General features: G+C 41.8%; 1 protein-coding gene across 1 annotated transcript in view; it reads left to right on the top strand.

Moving 5' to 3' along the window:
• The window catches only part of GALNT17 (polypeptide N-acetylgalactosaminyltransferase 17), a 351,458-nt gene that overhangs the window by 175,869 nt on the left and 156,171 nt on the right, over nucleotides 1–19,418 (top strand). Inside the window, exon 4 of the mRNA XM_070945586.1 lies at nucleotides 13,429–13,603. Coding sequence (XP_070801687.1) covers nucleotides 13,429–13,603 — 175 coding nt within the window. The remainder of the gene's footprint in view (nucleotides 1–13,428; nucleotides 13,604–19,418) is intronic.

Here is a 19,418-nt window from a genome sequence, read left to right as displayed (position 1 = left end):
AGTGACACGGTTGTTAAGAATGTTACAATGGGCATAAATGATGACCAGTCATAAGGGTGAGGACCGGTCAAAAGTGCAAAGACCTGTCAGAAATGACTTTTTTCAGCCCTCTGAATAGTCCCTATGTGCATATGGACTAGTCAGAAGGCTGAAAAAGTAATTTTTGACTGGTCCTCGCACTTTTGACCGGTCCTTGAACTTATGACTGTCCTCACATTTTACGTTTTACGTCCTATCTTGTCACCATGGTGAAGAGAAGTAGTGGTGAAATGACTGACACGGTTAAGAATGCCACAATGGGCACGAATGTGAGGATGGTCATAAGTGCGAGGATCAGTCAGAAATGACTTTTTTCAGCCCTCTGAGTAGTCCCTATGCACATAGCCACGCCCACCTGGTCACATGACCACCAAGCCACACACCCTCAACTAAGCCACGCCCACAGAACCGGTTGTTAAAAATATTGAATCCCACCACTGAAGTCGGGTTTGATCTTGCTTAGCATTTTGAAGTTCTGCCATGTAATAAACCTCCATCTCTTCGATGTATCTCAAAGGTACCTACCTAACTCTGTCAGAATTAGATCTTCTAAAGCAGAGGTCTCCAACCTTGGCAACTTTAAGACTTGTGGACTTCAACTCCCAGAATTCCTCAGCCAGCAAAGCAAAGGCTGTGGAATTCTGGGAGTTGAAGTCCACAGGTCTTAAAGTTGCCAAGGTTGGAGACCCCTATTCTAAAGTGAAAAAAAATACATCATATTCATCCAATTTGATTTAGAAGGCCTGGACTTTGCTCATCTGTCTTTTCTTTCCATTTCGCCTATCCCTGGATATGATGCAAACAAAACTTGTCCCAAAGAGAACTTGATGTGTGCTCTGAAGAAGAGATATACAGAGCAGAAGCAGTAGCTAAATTCAGCCTTTTATACTTGACATTTTCTCAGTCTGACCTCAAAACACTTATTTTTTTTTCCTTGTAGCTGTTTTGCTGCTTATTTCAAAAGCACATGACTTTTGCAAACATATTTACTAACTAAAGTTGGCAGCGGTGTGTGTGTGTGTGTGTGTCAGAGGTGAGTTTCAGCAGGTTCTGATCAGTTCTGGAGAACCGGTAGCAGAAATTTTGAGTAGTTTGTAGAACCGGTTGTAAAAATTCTGACTGGCCCCGCCCGCATCTATTCTCTGCCTCCTGAGTCCCAGCTGATTGGGAGGAAATGGGGATTTTGTAGTAACCTTCCCATGGAGTGGGGTGGGAATGGAGATTTTACAGTATCCTTCCCCTGCCATGCCCACCAAGCCATGCCCACCAAGCCATGCCACACCCACCAAGCCACACCCACAGAACTGGTAGTAAAAAAATTTGAAACCCCCCACTGATGTGTGTGTAAAAGAAAGGGAGAGAGGAAGGAGGATGACATGGCATACGTTATGAAATGATACAGTGAGAGTTTGAGTGAGTCCACAGTATTCTTTGGAGAATAGCTTGACTCCCTCTTCTTTCTAACAGCCCCTTATATATTGAACATTGCCATCATGTCACCCCAGTCCTTCTTTTCATTAAACTAAACGTACCCAGTTCTTGCAACCGTTCTTCATAGGTTTGACCTCTAATCATTTTTGCTGCTCTTCTTTGCATTCTTTTTACAGTCTCAACATCTTTTTTACATCACGGTGAGCATAACTGGACACAATATTCCAAGTATGGCCTTACCAAGGCATTATAAAGTGGTATTAACACTTCATGTGATCTTAATTCTATCCCTCTGTTTATGCAGCCTAGAACTGTGTTGGCTTTTTTGGCAACTGCTACACACTGCTGGCTCATATTTAAGTGACTGTCCACTAGGACTCCAAGATCCCTCTCGCAGTTACTACTATTGAGCCAGGCAAAAAAAAGCAAAAAAGAAAAGGATCGGAATAGAGTTCTAGGAAACGATACATACTTGAGAAACAGCAACCATTACAAAAACAGTTTTTGAATGTGACACATAACTTCTTACGTGGGCTTTTGGCCGATCATACCTTAACACCCTATTTTAGATCTTCTTGGTAAAGCAAAAATATTTTTGAATACCAATATCTTCCAAGCTCCTTAAATCCTAAACATATGCGCACGGGGAAAAAAGAGTAATGAATTCTAAAGTAATTGAATCCAGTCTTGTGCTGATTGTTACTTCCCTAACAGATGCGACCCAGTTAAAATATTTCCAGGGAAGCACAACTGTTCCACAGAGAAATACTTATGGTTAGGACATTTCTATCAAGATCAGCGTCAATGTTCCAAGCAATGCACCCACTGAAAGCAGAACTCCAAGACTTATAGATTCCTCAAAGAACGATTTATTGGATACATCATATTGGCACAACTGGTGAAAACCGACTCTGAAGGTTCCCGTGATTTTCACCTAATTAAAAAGTCAAAGTTCCCCTTTCCCCCCAGGTCACATTGTCCAACGGTGGTGCTAGAGGTCACCTGGTTATTCCACTCCTCCTCTTCTCAGCCACCCGTTGGAATGACCTTGGTTACCACAAGAAAGATTTTTTAATTTTGACGGCCAAGCTGTGCTATCTAATTTCCCTCCCCCCTTCCCTTTCTCCCCCTCCATTTTGTGACAACCATGAAGCCTCTAAGATGGCCTCAGCCAGGTTCACTTCAGGGTTGAAAGTCAGTTTAAAAACCTGTTTTCCTCCATTTTCTATGGATGGAAATTCTAATTTGTATGAAATGTTAGACACAAATCTAGGCGGCTTCAGGGTTTTTTTTATTTTTTACTCCTTCCATGATGAAATGTACAGGTAATCCTAGACTTACAACCATTCATTTAGGGACTATCCGAAGTCATAACAGCATTGAAAACACCCTTACAGCATCTCTGTGGTCTTGCGATCAAAATTTGGACTTGGCAACTGGCATGTATTTATGATGGCTGCAGTGTCCCAGGGTCACATAATCATCCTTGGTTGCCATCTGACAAGCGAAGTCAGTAGGGAAGCCAGATTCATTTAACAACCATGTTACTAACTTAGCAATAGTGATTCATGTCACAACTGTGGCAAGAAAAGTAGTTAAGATAGAACAACTCAACAAGTGCCTTACATAGCAATGGAAATTGCTCAATTATGGTCATAAGTCAAGGACTACCCTGTATTACCATACAAATTTGTAGAGTCTGAAAACAAATTTCTTCTCTTTGAAGTTTGAAGTAGGAGTGGAAAAATGTAGGGTCCATATTAGAATATAGACTCCAACAAGCTCTAGCTTGGCTTTACATGCATTGTGTTGCATATTTGCAACATCTAAATATATCTAAATTTGATAAAATATTTACAGTTTACATTGCATTAACAATAGCACTTAGACTTATATATCACTTTATAGTGCTTTATAGCCCACTCTAAGCGGTTTACATAGTCAGCATATTGACCCTCCCTCCAACAATCTGGGTCCTCATTTTACCCACTTCGGAAGGATGGAAGGCTGAGTCAGCCTTGAGCCGATCAGGATAGAACTGCTGGAGTAAGTAGTGAGTTAGCCTGCATTATTGCATTTTAACCACTGCACCACCAGACCTTAATTCAGGGTTGGGCTTCAAAAATTTTAGCAAGGGGTTCTCTGCCTGGTTGCTGGGTGGGCATGGCCATGGTAGGAGTGGCCTAGTCAACCTCCCACACCACTGGGGGGGGGGCGATTTTGCCCTACTCAGGCTCCGGAGGCTTTTCTTGACCCTCCGGGAGGAAGAAAATGGCCTCCCCAGGCTCCAGAGGCCCTCTGGAGGCCGGAAATGGGCCTGTTTCTGGCCTTCCTGAACTTCAGTAGGCCCGTTTTTCACTCTCCCAGAGCTTCCACATGTGCCCTGCACTTACCTGCATCCAAAATGGGCTATGTGGGGACTCCTAGGAGAGGCAGAGTGGGGTGGGTGAGGCCAGCCAGGAGTGGGATTTGGGGGTTCTCCGAACTGCACAGAATCTTAGCTAGCGTTTCTCCTGATCCCCTGCAAACCCCCAGCCCACCCACTGCATTGTGCACAAACATGGGGTTTGAAGACAGGAGGTCTTCAGATAGGCAGTGTGCCCTATATACCCATTGACAGTCTCCCCTCCTAACTTTTTAATATTCTTCTAATCAGAGAATTAGTCTTTTCTGAATCATGGTGGGTTGTTTTTTTTTTTTTTAAAGACATGTAAAATTAAATAGAAGCTGACATCTTGTCAAGACTTCATAGCATCCTGCAGGGTATCTGGTCTCCATGAAGTCACCCCATTGGGATGGTAGAAAGTAAGAGAAAAATAGTGTGAAAGGGAAAAAAAGTATTTTTCATTGAACTAAAACTTCCAAAATGTTTCTGCTACTCAGTTGGTGAGAAATATCCTTTTGATCAAATGTTTGTCTCCTGATCAATAGGGGTATGGAGCTCCATAAGGCAGCCCCCGGAAATTCGTAAGATTTCTGACCTCCGGGTATTTCGCTGCGCACTCAAGACCCTATTGTTCTGCCAGGCTGGGTTAGCAACATAATTTTAAATTGGATGTTTTAAATTTTTGGGGTTTTAAATTAAGCCAAACTTATTTAATACTTTTAAATTATTTTAAATTGATGTTTATTCTGTTTTTAATTAGGCTATATGCCGCCCTGAGTCCTTCGGGAGAAGGGCGGTATAGAAATAAAATTATTATTATTATTATTATTATTATTATTATTATTATTATTATTATTATTATTATTTTCTAACTGGACTACTTTCCCATTGCCACCATTTTGTGAGTTTACAAATGCATTTGGCTTCTTTTGGACTATTAATAGAACATCTATTTGGATTGTTAATAGAACAAAATGCACAGGTACAGTATATCTGGTACCTTGCTCAATAGTAGTAACTGTGAGAGGGATCTTGGAGTCCTAGGGGACAACCATTTAAATATGAGCCAGCAGTGTGCAGCAGCTGTCAAAAAAGCCAACATATTTCTAGGCTGCATAAACAGAGGGATAGAATCAAGATCACGTGAACCATTAATACCACTTCATAAGGCCTTGGTAAGGCCACACTTGCAATACTGCATTCAGTTTTGGTCGCCACAACGTAAAAAAAGATGTGGAGACTCTAGAAAGAGTGCAGAGAAGAGCAACGAAGAGGATTAGTAAAAATTTCATTTTTTGTTTTAAAAAAACTGTTCAATAGAAATTATTTAAAAAAGAAGAAGCAACAATGGGTGGAAACTAACGAAGGAGAGAAGCAGCTTAGAACTAAGGAGAAATTTCCTGACAGAACAATTAAACAGTGGAACAACTTGCCTCCAGAGGTTGTGAATGCTCCAACACTGGAAATTTTTAAGAAGAGGTTGGATAACCATTTGTCTGAAGTGGTGTAGGGTTTCCTGCAATAGCAGGGGGTTCAAATCCTGATCCACTTCTGGCTTGTAGATTCCATCTGATGAATGGAAGGATAAAGAATAAAGAACTCATTATTTAAGCAAGTTCCCCCTTTTTAATGACCAGAATTCCAACTAAACTCTGAAGGAAACTGCTATATATTTATCATTTTATTCCTTTCTAAATGTGTTCAGGTTTCACAAAATAATCAATTAAACTCATTTGAAACACGCACGTAAGATTTCTTTTATTGGTGACGGCTCTCATAAAACGACTATAAAAAGATTCTTTTCCTCCCCTTTTTCTCCACTTTACTGAAACCTAATTGAATTTTAATGAGATGGCACAATGGATGTGTGCTTATACATTTTTCTGAAAAGCTGAATCGCAGATCAGTCCCCCTCGCATCCAAATTTGGACAGAGTGGAACAGGAAAGGGGTATTTGTTGTTGTTCAGTCCCTAAAAGTCATGTCTGACTCTTTGTGACCCCATGGACCACAATACACCAGACCCCATTGTCCTCCACTGTTTCCTGAAGTTTGCTCAAATTCATGTTCATTGCGTCAATGACCCTATCTAACCATCTCATCCTCTGCCATCTCTGTCTCCTTTTGCCTTCCATCTTTCCCAACATCAGGGTCTTTTCCAATGAATCCTCTCTTCTCATTAGGTGGTCAAAGTATTTGAGTTTCAGCTTCAGGATCTGTCTGTCAGGGTTCCAAGTAACACCCCCAATGAAAGAAAACTCTGAGGCTTGAGTTTCCTCAAAGTTCTGTTTTATTAGAGATGTCATATTGGTACATCTGGGAAAACCCGAATCTGAAAGCTTCCAGCTTTTCCTCACCCAAAGGAGAGTTCAAGTCCCTTCCCCTGCACCCACAAGTCTATCACATGGCCCAATCAAAGCACCGTCCCAACTGGAGATGCCTCCCAGTCACACCCCTCCAGGTGCAGGGCAAGATGTCCTTGACTTTCTGAGAAAGGAATGTTATTATGACTATATATCACCCTGGCTCCATACAATCCCCCCTCCCAGTTTCCCACAGCAGTAAATGTGGCAGGTCTGAAGGCCCAGTGAAAAAGATGGCATCCAGGCCTGACACTGTCCTTCCAAAGAACAGTCAAGGTCGATTTCCTTTAGGATTGACTGATTTGATCTCCTTGCAGTCCAAGGGACTCTCAAGAGTTTTCTCCAGCACCACAATTTAAAAGTATAAATTATTTGGTGCTCAGCCTTTCTTATAGTCCAACTCTCACTGCCATTACTTTACTACTGGGAAAATTGGAAAAGGGGCATTGTGTAGATTATTTCTTTACATTTTATCAGGTAGCAGCATTTGACCCACCTGCTTGGGCTCAGAAGCTAAAAAGGGTTGGATGTTTCCTTCCTCGGAAGGAAGACCATTAAGAAATTCTTGGGGCGTAGACAAAATCAGAAATAAAAATATATATCAGAAAATGGCAATGTCAAACCACTTCCATGTTATTGCCAAGACTACTACATTGACATGTCCATGTAATTCCCAGGAGTTGAAATTGAATAGAATAGAGTTGGAAGGGACCTTGGAGGTCTTCAACCCCCTGCTTAGGCAGGAAACCCTACACCACTTCAGACAAATGGTTATCCAACAACTTCTTAAAAACTTCCAGTGTTGGAGCATTCACAGCTTCTGGAGGCAAGTTGTTCCACTGATTATTTGTTCTAACTGTCAGGAAATTTCTCCTTAGTTCTAAGTTGCTTCTCTCCTTGATTAGTTTCCACCCATTGCTTCTTGTCCTACCTTCAGGTGCTTTGGAGAATAGCCTGACTCCCTCTTTTATGTGGCAGCTCCTGAGATATTGGAACACAGGAAGGAAGGAAGGGAGGGAGGGAGGGAGGGAGGAGAGAGGAGGGGAAGGGGAAGGGGAAGGGGAGGAGAAAGGGGAGAAGGAAAGGAAAGGCAATAGCACCAACCCCAATATATTTCTTTTTTATTATTATAATAGTGTAATGAAGTATTAGTGAAAACCCTGAGAAAACTTGAGATATTTCAGAAGGAATATTTCTGCCATTACAGTGTTTAATTCAAGTCAGATTGTGTCTTTCTAATGTCTACTAATCAACCACGGTTAAGCAAACTATGATACATAGTGCAGTGTGGAAACTCAGATGTTAAACTGAAAGAGTTTTCCTCTTTCTCAGGCAGAGATGTTTTCTATCCCTCCTATCCAATCTTTTTAACTTGGAGGAACACTTGACCTTGAGCCTAGCATTCCAAGAAAGGTGAAGAGGAGAACATAAAGCTGGACTGAAATTAACTTGACCAGGCATGGCAGTGGGATCTGAGTCATCAAAAAAAAAAAGTCCCTTCTAATGGCCTTTCTCCAAAATCTCATTTTTATTTTTTTATTTCATGTTTCAGAACAGTCTTTATAGCAGCTGGCTGTCTGCCATGATGTAAATCTAAATGTCACTAATTCTGTGGTGATTTCTCCCATATTTTACATCTGAACATTTAAGGATCTTCTTTTCTCCTTTGGGTAAGGATCAGAAATGGCTAGGAAAATCACGGTGCCCACATATTTAATGCCAAACCGAGATTTATTTCCTTTGCCCTTTCCCTTCCCCCTCTCCACCTCTTCATCCCTCTTCCTTCTCCTAGCAGCTTCATGTCTATGTGGATTCTCAGTCATTCAGGTCTTGATTGTCCCAAAGATGCTTTCTCAAAAGGCAGCTGGACTTTCTTTGTTTTTCCTTGAGGATATTTCCCTTCTCATCCAAGAAGCTTCTTTAGTTCTTCACTTCAGAATTGAAGAAGCTTCTTGGATGACAAGCAAAACATCTTCAAGGAAAATCAGAGAAAGTTCAGTTGCCTTTTGAAAAACCACTTTTGCGACTAGTAGCTTCAGGAGAACAAAAAATGAGAAAAAGTATTCAACATGTAGAGAAAGTCAAAGGAATGAAAAGAATGGAATGCCTGGAACAAAAGCTTCCTTTGATTTATAGCCTCTCTCAAATTAGAAACATCTTTCCAAGCTATTGAATGAAAATCACGTTTTGGTCCATGTAGCAACTTTATTGCAATTGTTGTGATGCCAATTCAGGGTATATGTTGACTCTGTAAACTGATTAGAGGGGGCTGTAAAGCACTGTGAAGCTGTATATAAGTCTAAGTACTATTGCTATTGTTTTTTATTTGTTATTGTCCCGGTTGTCACAGCTTGTGACTTGCCAAAAAAATGGCCGTCATCCCTGCTGCTGTTTGGGAGAACTTTCTTCGGACCTAACGAGGAAATTCCTCGTGGTTGATGAAGCACCTCTCCTTTCTTTACCACCCCTCCAAGATGGCTTAGACCCCTTAGGACAGTGTTTGCGAACCTTTCTGGCATCAACTGCTGAAATGGGAGTGTGCGTACATGCCAGAAACCAGAAGAGCAGCCACCCAGTGTGCATGTGCGTGTCGGGAAGATGATCTTCCAGTTTCTGGCACGCACATGCACACTGGCCAGCTGGTCTTCGCGCACGCATGCATGCCAGAAAGCTGAAGACCAGGTGGCCAGTGCGCATGCACGCGCCAGAAACCAGAACAGCAGCCGCCTGGCACATGCATTTGCACCAGGCAGCTGTTCTTCTGGTTTCTGGTGCTACCATGTGTGTGAAGACCAGCTGGCTGGCATGCCGGAATCTGGAAGAGCAACGGGTGATAGCTCACATGTCCGGAGAGATGTCTTTCCACTTCCAGCATGCGTGCTATAGATTCACCATCACGGCCTTAGGGTCTCCTGACAGCTCCGCTATTTTCCAGCCATTCTTGCCACGATGTCAACCGGAAATCGCTATTTGTTATCGGTTATGATCAGCTCATCAAATCCTTGACCTTGGAACACAATGACACTTTTAATAGGTTCAAGAAACGTCATGTTTGTACATTCCACATTAGTGTGCAGTGTGGTGGAATCTCCATATATTATCATCAGTCCATATATTAATTTTAACTTATCCAACATACGTGTAGGTTAAATCTTTTTGACTTAGTTTCAAATGAGGTCATCTGTTAATTTAGCTTTCTGGCCAACTGCTATGTTATTTTTCCAGCCGAGTGTTGTAAGTTGCTATCTGTACTCTACCTCGTTGCCTTCACATGTTTCTGAATTGATGTCCAAATCCTGTAAGAAGATGACATTTCAATTTATTTCAGAAATTTCAGTAGAGCTATTGTGATCTCATCAAATTAGTGCTCTAAACTATGGTATGTCCAAGATCAGCAAAGCATGTCACAGGGCAACTAACCAGAACTAGAAATCATAAATAGAACTTGGTGCCATTAAATTGGATTTGAAGTGCTGTCTAAATCTTTAGACAGTAGCTGCTGGCCACTACTTGCAGTATCCTGAGATTGTTGCATTATAAAAAACAGGGGGGAGAGCTGACTGGATAGAAAAGAGAAGAATTCCATTTGATGGAAAGGTAAATTGACTTTGGAGATTGGACCTATTGCATTTAATCAAACAACAACTGATAAGAGACGGTATTAAGAATCAAATATGGCTATTTGATCCAGGACAAATTAATAGGAAAAATTTTGGGGATGTTTTGGGATAGTTAAGAAGTCATGGTAAATTTTTAACGAGTTGATTACAATAGCAGTTTCTTAACAGAGGAGTTACTTAACAGAAGGGATGCGGTGGCTCAGTGGCTAAGCTCACTGGCTGTGCTTGTCAATCAAAAGATTGGCAGTTCAACGGTTCAAATCCTTAGTGCCATGTAACAGGGTGGGCTCCTGTCCCAGCTTCCGTGCGCCTTTGGCGTTTAGTCATGCTGGCCATATGACCACGGAGACATCTGGTTCTTTGGCTTTGAAATGGAGATGAGCACCGCCCCCTAGAGTCGGGAACGACTAGCACATATGTGAGAGGGGAATCTTTACCTTTAACAGAGAGAGGGGTTTGGAATTTTAATCTTGTCCTTTTTTATTACTGCTGTTCTTCCTGTTAATTATTTTGTTATTAATATAGCATATAGATGACAGGTTAACAATTTGTAAATAGAATTAGTAGTTTAGTCATTTAAAATTCTTTGGGCCTGTTTCTTAAGGGGCGGGAAGATAATATTGTTGTAATACACGGGTGTCAAACTTGCGATGTCATGTTGTCACATGACATATTGCAACTTTTCCCCTCTTTGCTAAACTGGGGGTGGGCATGGCCAGCACGTGACGCATCCGGCCCACAAGCCACAAGTTTGACACCCCTGTTGTAATATACAAATCAGCATTTAACTAGGAAGGACAATATGTGTATATATATATATGTGTTAGTCTTTTTTAGTGCACCTTTTTCTTTTTAATGTCTTGCTTGTTTTGTTTTGTTTGTTTTATATTTTAACTTTTTTTGAATAAAATAAAAATAGTTTTAAAATCGGGTGAACATCTGGCTTGCAAAAATATGTATGGAAACACCTACATTTGTTGTGGTGTCCTTAGTGCTCTCTGAGCTTGGTGGTTTTCTTGCAGACATTTCATTACCAAACTAGGTAACATCATCAATGCAATGATAATGTTACCTAGTTTGGTAATGAATCATAAAGTTAAGCTAATTCCCTCTCATCTAACGTATCATGGGAAATGTGGAGTTAACCAAACTTTATCTTTCCTAAGATCTATACCTCACTTTGAAGAGTCTTCTATAACAGAGGTCTCTAATCTTTCCAACTCAGTGGACCGGGGAAGGTGACGGCAGCAGGGTAGGGTGGGGAGAGGGAATAAATGCAAGGGCATACATGCGTGTGCACTATTTTCACAAATGCACTTTCACACACGTGAGCACGCTCTCAACAGTCCGAGCTCCGGACCTAAATCAGTACAAAAATGCCACATGCTTGTAGGCTAACTGGCTTTATTCAGCTGGACTCTGGCACACGTTGAGTTCTAGCAGCAGCAAAATAGCAGTCTGTAAAGATGCAAAGTCAGTGCCGGGAGCTTCCGCCACCCAGCATGCTTTATTTAGGTGGGCCATGCCCTCTTCCCCCTGGCTGGCCTCGCCCATCGTCAGTCGTGTGATAGCTTGGGTAGTGGGGCTCTGCCCGGCAGTTCCTTGACCCAGAACAGCTGATTTATTTATTTATTTATTTATTTATTTATTTATTTATTTATTTATTTATTTATTTATTTATTTATTTATTTGATTGATTGATTGATTGATATGCCGCCCTTCTCCAGAGACTCAGGGCGGCTTACAATGCGTTAAGCAATAGCCTTCATCCTTTTGTATATACCTGCTTAGTAGGGCTTTCGCCCCCCCCCCCAAGCGGTGTTATTTTTTATACAAAGTCAGCTTATTGCCCCCACAATCCGGGTCCTCATTTTACCTACCTCGAAAGGATGGAAGGCTGAGTCAACCTTTAGCCTGGTGAGATTTGAACTTGCAGTAATTGCAGGCAGCTGGTGTTACTTAACAGTGCTTTAGTCTGCTGTGCCACCAAGGCTCTTTTCAGGCCAGAATAGTTGGTTGTCACTTGGAGCTTCTGATCTCTGCTGGCAGTTTGCCACGCATCGCCATGCTTCCCTGCTTTGCAGCTGAGCCCAGTCGCTGCCTCCGTCGCCGCTGCAGTCTTCCCTACACGCCCCCCCCATCACCGGTGCTCCATTGCTTCTGTCACTGCGATTCCGACGCCCCCCTTCACCAGTGCTCCGTCCTGCCCTGTCATGGCAAACCCCGGACTTCAGGTTTTGACACACGCATGGACACCCACACGCCACTTCCGTGGCCCGGTTCCGAAGGGGCTGCGATCTGGCATTGGGTCACGGAACGAGTGTTGGGGATCCCTTTTCTATAACGTCTAGGGACCTCTGCAAGTCTTAAGATGCTATATAACTCCAAATCACCAAACACCAAAATCCCCTAATAAAATGAATAGCAAAAGGTCTGAATATTTTGGTCCCATCTCCTCAAGGGGAACCACAGGGCCTACCTTGGCTTGAGCAAATTCTGATAATAAGCTATTTACCAGTGTAAACCGGTTGATCAATTGAGACAATGTCCAAATGTCAGATGAAGGATTTTTTTGGTTAGCTGGAAAACTATGCTTAATATTTTTTTAAGAGCAAGGAGCCACAAAGGGTGGGACAAAGATACAAAAAAGTCTGGACCATGCCTTCTGAGAGTGGATTCTTTCAAAGATTTCTGCCTCTTTCAAGAGCTGTGGTGGCGCAGTGGTTAGAATGCAGTATTACAGATTAATTCTGCCCACTGCCAGGAGTTCGATCCTGACATGCTTAAGGTTGACTCATCCTTTCATCCTTCTGAGGTCAGTAAAATGAAGACCCACATTGTTGGGGGCAATATGCTGACTCTGTAACCCACTTAGAGAGGGTTGTAAACAGTGGTGGGGTTCAGCCAGTTCACACCACTTTGGGAGAACCGGTTGTTAACTTTCTGAGCAGTTTGGCAAACTGGTTGTTGGAAGAAATCATTAGGGCAGAGAACCGGTTGTTAAATTACTTGAATCCCACCCACTGGTTGTAAAGCACTATGAAGCGGTATATAAGTCTAAGTGCTATATGCCAACATCTTCCTTTGTTTCCTTTCTCAAAAGGATGGGAAGCCATCCTACAGATTTCTATTAGTCGAGAGTCGAGGTGGTGCAGTAGTTAGAATGCAGTATTGCAGGCTAATTCTCTATACCGCCCACTATGGGGTGGTATATAAGTTTAAGTGCTATTGCTATCGAAGTGGATTTGGAGAACCTCAAAAAAAAAGAAGATTTATTTGTTTATTTTATTTGTCAAACATGTATAAGATAGCAAATATATGTATAAACATGATTATGAATACAGGATAAGGATACGAATAAATGGGGACAGTAGGACAGGGACGGTAGGCACGCTGGTGCTCTTATGCACACCCCTTACAGACCTCTTAGGAATGGGGTGAGGTCGACAGTAGACAGCCTAAGGTTAAAGTTTTGGGGGTTTGGGGAAGTAACCACAGAGTCAGGGAGTGCAGATGTTCTTTGGCTACATACTGTGAAATGGGCACCCAAGCTTCTTGTATTTGCTCATTGTTTTTCCTTCTCCTTCTAGAAGAATTGAAGGCACCACTGGAAGAATATGTCAACAAGAGATATCCAGGCCTGGTGAAGGTAGTCCGTAACCAGAAAAGAGAAGGTTTGATCCGAGCTCGTATTGAAGGCTGGAAAGTGGCCTCAGGGCATATCACGGGCTTCTTTGATGCTCATGTGGAATTCACCGCAGGCTGGTAGGTGACCATGTAAGATCTGCTGTTTTAATTCTTCACCCTTAGCTCATTTCTACTCATCTTGCCTTCAGTTTGGCTGCTTTTGGTACAACAGAAGTGCCTTATCAGTTTCATAATTTTTTTTTTATTTAATCAAAGGGAACAAAAAGGAAACAATATTGTAGGCCACCTTTTAAATGTGACCAGTCAATATCTTGACAAAAGGTTACTACTGTAGAGTGTGAATAGAACAGAACAGAACAGAACAGAACAGAACAAAACAGAACAGAACAGAACAGAACAGAACAGAACAGAACAGAACAGAATAGAATAACAGAGTTGGAAGGGACCATGGAGGTCTTCTAGTCCAACCCCCTGCTTAGGCAGGAGACCCTACACCACTTCAAACAAATGGTTATCCAACATCATCTTAAAAACTTCCAGTGTTGGAGCATTCACAACTTCTGGAGGCAAGTTGTTCCACTGATTAATTGTTCTAACTGTCAGGAAATTTCTCCTTAGTTCTAAGTTGCTTCTCTCCTTGATTAGTTTCCACCCATTGCTTCTTGTCCTGCCCTCAGGTGCTTTGGAGAATAGCTTGACTCCCTCTTCTTTGTGGCAGCCTGTTTACTTGTGTTTATGTTTTGCCTTCTCTGTTCATAAGACTTTCCAATGCAAGGAATAGACAACATTGCACAAAAGAGAAAAGAAAGCAAAATAAAAAAAAACCCCAATGTTTAAAATTTGGTAAGACCACACTTGGAATACTGCATCCAATTTTGGCCATCACAATATAAAAAAAGATGTTAAAACTCTTCCTAGAGTCTAAGAGCAAATAGGCATTTGTGTATTTCAAAGGATCTGAAAATAAAGGGTCTGAAAATAAAAGCAATCCAGCATTTGGTCTACAGAGCAATTGCACGACAATAGAAAATGGAAGGGAAGGTCAACAAAGATCAATATTAGATAGATAAAAGGGAATGACCAAATAAGGAAGAGTCAAAATACAAAGAGAAATGTATATTATAGTTGCGACAAACTGGACATGTATTGAAATGGATGTTTATATGTTTTTATGTTTTGTTCGTTTCATTGTTCTGTTTAGTTTATACTTATAAATAAAAATTGGAGGAAAACAAAGAAAATGGAAGGGAAGGGAAGGGAAGAGGAGAGAGAAAAGAGAAGAGAAGAGAAGAGAAGAGAAGAGAAGAGAAGAGAAGAGAAGAGAAGAGAAGAGAAGAGAAGAGAAGAGAAGAGAAGAAGAGAAGAGTTGGAAGGGACCTCAGAGGTCTTCTAGTCCAACCCTCTGTTTAGGCAGGAAACCTTCAGACAAATGGTTGTCCAATCTCTTCTGAAAATCTTCCAGCATTTGAGTACCCACAACTTCTAGAGGCAAGTCGTTCCACTGGTAGATTGTTCTAACTGTCAGGGAATTTCTCCTTAGTTCCAGGTTGCTTCTCTCCTTGATTAGTTTCCACCCATTGCTTCTTGTCCTGCCTTCAGGTGTTTTGGAGAATAGGTTGACCCATTCTTCTTTGTGGGGTATTGGAAGACTGCTATCATGTCACCCCTGGTCCTTCCATTCATTAAACTACGACATACCCAATAATAATATTGACAGAGTCAATAAGTTGACTCTTAAAGAAAGAAAAGTTACACTTTTGAAGCTAGACATAGCTTCTTCTGTATTTTGAGAATCACAAGTGCCCCCTTCTTTAAAAAAGTTGGCCTAACGATGAATCAAATGAGAGTGTTTAAGAATGGCACAAAAGTGACATTGACAAAGCAGTTCAAGGATTCTGAATAGAAAGCCTTCCTCTCCCCTTCTCCCCATTTAAGCTTTCGTCTAAAGCCTATCCTAGGTTTCCTGGCTATTTTAGATTATTTCACTATGACAAGTCATAAAATGTGTAAAATCGGATTTAATGCAAGAGTGGAGAATCCCAACGTTTTCACCGAGAGAAGCTGTTAGAGGAAGAGTGTGCAACTAACTGGAATAGGAGACAGGAAGGAAGCGGCAATTGAAATGGAAGCAAGTCACTGTGCCTGACCTAAAAAAAACATTGCATATTGATCGGGAAAAAGTTGGACTCCTTCCCCCCCCTTTTTTTAATAGCAATTTTATAATGAAGCATATGGGACGGGGAAAGAAATGCAGCTTCCAAGAATAGAATAGGGTGAAAATGTTGAACCCCATTTACTCTGGAAACATCGTGTTGTTTCCTCTTCATTGGACTGGAGGCTAAAACATATGAAGAATGGTTGCAAGAATTGGGTATGTCTCTAGTTTAATGAAAAGAAGGATTAGGGCAGTGATGGGATTCAAGTAATTTAACAACCAGTTCTCTGCCCTAATGATTTCTTCCAACAACCAGTTTGCCAAACTGCTCAGAAAGTTAACAACCGGTTCTCCAGAAGTGGTGCGAACTGGCTGAATCCCACCACTGGATTAGGGGTAACATGATAGCAGGGTTCCAATATCTAAGGGGCTATCCCAGAGAAGAGGGGGCCAACCTATTCTCCAAAGAACCAGAGGGCAGAACAAGAAGCAATGGATGGAAACTTATCAAGGAAAGAGACAATCAGGAACTAAGGAGAAATTTCCTGACAGTGAGAACTGTCTGTCTGTCTGTCTGTCTGTCTGTCTGTCTGTCTGTCTGTCTGTCTGTCTGTCTGTCTGTCTGTCTGTCTTATCTATCTATCTATCCATCCATCAATCTATCTATCTATCTACCTTCCTATCTATTATCTATCTATCTATCTATCTATCTATCTATCTATCTATCATCCATCCATCCATCCATCTATCTATCTACCTACCTACCTATCATCCATCCATCCATCCATCCATCCATCCATCCATCCATCCATCCATCCATCCATCCATCTATCTATCTATCTATCTATCTATCTATCTATCTATCTATCTATCTATCTCTACCTACCTACCTACCTACCTATTTTATTAGCCACCCATCTTACCATAAAATAACAATCAATGAAACAGAAAAAGGTGCTCCACCATTTGAGATTTTTAAGAAAAGATTGGACTTTTAATTTTCAAATTAGAACAGCGCCACAGCATCTGTGGCAAGCTACAGTGCTGTCGAAATTACAACATTTGATGACATCCTCACACAAATCCCGTCATTCCAAAATTGCACCACCGTGTCTGATATTAGGTATTAAGTATCAAGATCACCTGAAATGTTACTACTGTTTAAACTGCCCTGGTAAGACCACACTTGAAACACTCCATCCAGTTTTGGTCCCCATGATATAAAAAAAGATATTGAGAGTCTAGAAAGAGTGCAGAGAAGAGCAACAAAGATGATTAGGAGGCTGGAGGCTAAGGCATACAATGAACGGCTACAGGAATTGAGTCTGTCTAGTCTAATGAAGAGAAAAACTAGGTGTGATGTGCTAGCAGTCTTTCAATATTTGTGGGACTGTCCCAGAGAAGAGGGATCCAGCTAATTCCCCACAGCATCTGAGGGCAAGACTAGAAGTAATAAGTGGAAGCTTATCAAAGAGAGATCCAACCTAGAATTAAGGAGACATCTCCTGACAGTAAGAACAATTAATCAGTGGAACAACTTGCATCTAGAAGTTGTGGGTGATCCATCACTGGAGGTTATTAAGAAGAGATTGGGCAGTTATTTGTTCTGAATGGTACAGCGTCTCCTGTTTTAAACAAGGGTTGGACTAGAAGATCTCCAAAGTCCCTTCCTACTCTGTAATTCTGTATTCTAGTCCAGTGGTCCCCAACCTTTTTATCGCCGCGGACCAATCAGCCTTTGATAATTTTACCGTGGCCCGCTGAGTGCGCGCAGGGGTGGGGGCTTTGGGCCACACGTGCGTACCTGCGCAGGGCTCTCTTCCCTGGAGCCTTTGCGCACGGCCCAGGAGCTTTTGCGCACGGCCCAGGAGCCTTTGCGCTGCAGCGTTCATGTCCCCCGGCCGCTGCGTGGCCCGGTGCCAGGTACTCCATGGCCCGGCACCGGTCCGCGGACCGGGGGTTGGGGACCACTGCTCTAGTCTGTGTTCTAGGAAAGGTTGCACACAAGAAGGAGCGATTCAAAACTCCTTACTCGTTTCTCAAGCAAAGGTTTGTAAGTCCAAGGGTTGGGTCCAACCATCTGCACCCAGCAGAGTGCCCTCCTACTTAGTACGGGATCAAGGAGAAATTGGATACCTTGTGCTTTTAGAGAGCACCCAATAGTTATACATCAGGTTACCTCTTGTATATCATTCTATTCCTGGGCACAATCACCATGGCAACCACTTTGCAAGAACACCCACACTTGACTCAAAATTCCAAAGGTGCCTGTGACCCTCAACATTTATATTTCACTGTTTTGGAAAGAAGATAGATAAGAGAGAAGCATATAAGAGGCAGATGCCAGAATACCAGAATACCAGAATTGGAAGGGAACTTAGAGGTCTTCTAGCCCAACCCACTGCTCAAGCAGGAAACTCTAACATTTCAGGCAAGTGGTTGTCCAATCCAGTGGTGAAATGTAAAATTTGTTACTACCGGTTCTGTGGGCGTGGCTTGGGGGGGGATAATATGACTGAGTGGGCGTGGCCAACTTTTTTAAAAACTTTTTTTTTATTGAAAAGTTTTAGAGAATTTTACAAATATTTTCCCATATCACCTCCCCACTCCCTCCTCAACCCTCCCCCCCCCCCGACTTCCCAGAGCAAAATACAGGGTATAGCATTCAACAAACATATACTAACATAAGCTAACCATCTATAGACTCCTATCTTCCTTTTGTACTTTAACTTCCCCTTTTACTTGACTAAATATAAGTACTTTTTTAAAATCTTTATTTTCATTCATAAATTATTTGAAACTTTTTAGTCCGATATTTGTTTTGAATATAGTCAATCCAACTTCTCCCTTCCAAAATATATCTTTCATTTGAATAGTCCTTCAAATATGCTGAAATTTTGGCCATCTGTGCTAAATTTGCTACTTTTAGTGTCCATTCTTCAATCGTAGGCAAATCTTCCTTCTTCCAATACTAACTTTGTCAGATAACGTTGTCTTATCTAACGTTGTCAGATAAGAGACAGCAGAGCCCAGAGCTGGATAATGGGCAGGGCAAGGGACTCAGAAGACACCAGTGGTGAAATCTAAAATTTGTTACTACTGGTTCTGTGGGCATGGCTTGGTGGTGGTGGGGTAATGTGAATGGGTGGGCATGGCCAATTTTTTTTTTTTTTTTACTTTTAAAACCATTTTTTCTATAACCTCTTCAGCTGAAGAGGTTGTAAAAAAAATGCTTTTAAAAGCCTCTGACGATCCCAGCTGACTTGCCTGATCGGCAGAGGCCTTTTTTCCTTTTGGTTGTAGAAAAAATACTTTTAAAAATTTAAAAAAAGCCTCTGATGATTGCGCGGCTCAGCTGGGCGGGGGGGGGGGTGGCCAAGGATTTTTGCTACCAGTTCTCCAAACCACCCGCCTCCATCGCTAACGGATCAGGTGATCCGGTCCGAACCGGGAGCATTTCACCCCGGTCCAATCTCTTTTTTAAAAGCCTCCAGTGTTGGAGCATCCACAACTTTTGGAGGCAAGTCATTCCACTGATTAATTGTTCTAACAGTCAGGAAAAGTGTGGTATTAGATATGGTGTAAAGAATATTTTTTAGAGAAATTCTAGGAGGAAATTACATCCCAATAATGCCTACTCCCAGGAGAATGGAGAAGCTTTAAGAAACATCCGGGCTTGGGCCCTGAATGACTCTTGTGTCTATTTCAGTTCATGATGGGTAAGCTAACATCAACATTAAACTGCTTTGATTCATGAGTTCCTTAGACCAAAAGCCT

This window comes from Pituophis catenifer, unplaced genomic scaffold, assembly GCF_029215685.1.
Source record: "Pituophis catenifer annectens isolate HBS135680 unplaced genomic scaffold, rPitCat1.0.hap2 SCAF_1, whole genome shotgun sequence".
NCBI lineage: Eukaryota > Metazoa > Chordata > Lepidosauria > Squamata > Colubridae > Pituophis > Pituophis catenifer.
This window is presented reverse-complemented; position numbering and strand designations above follow the sequence as displayed.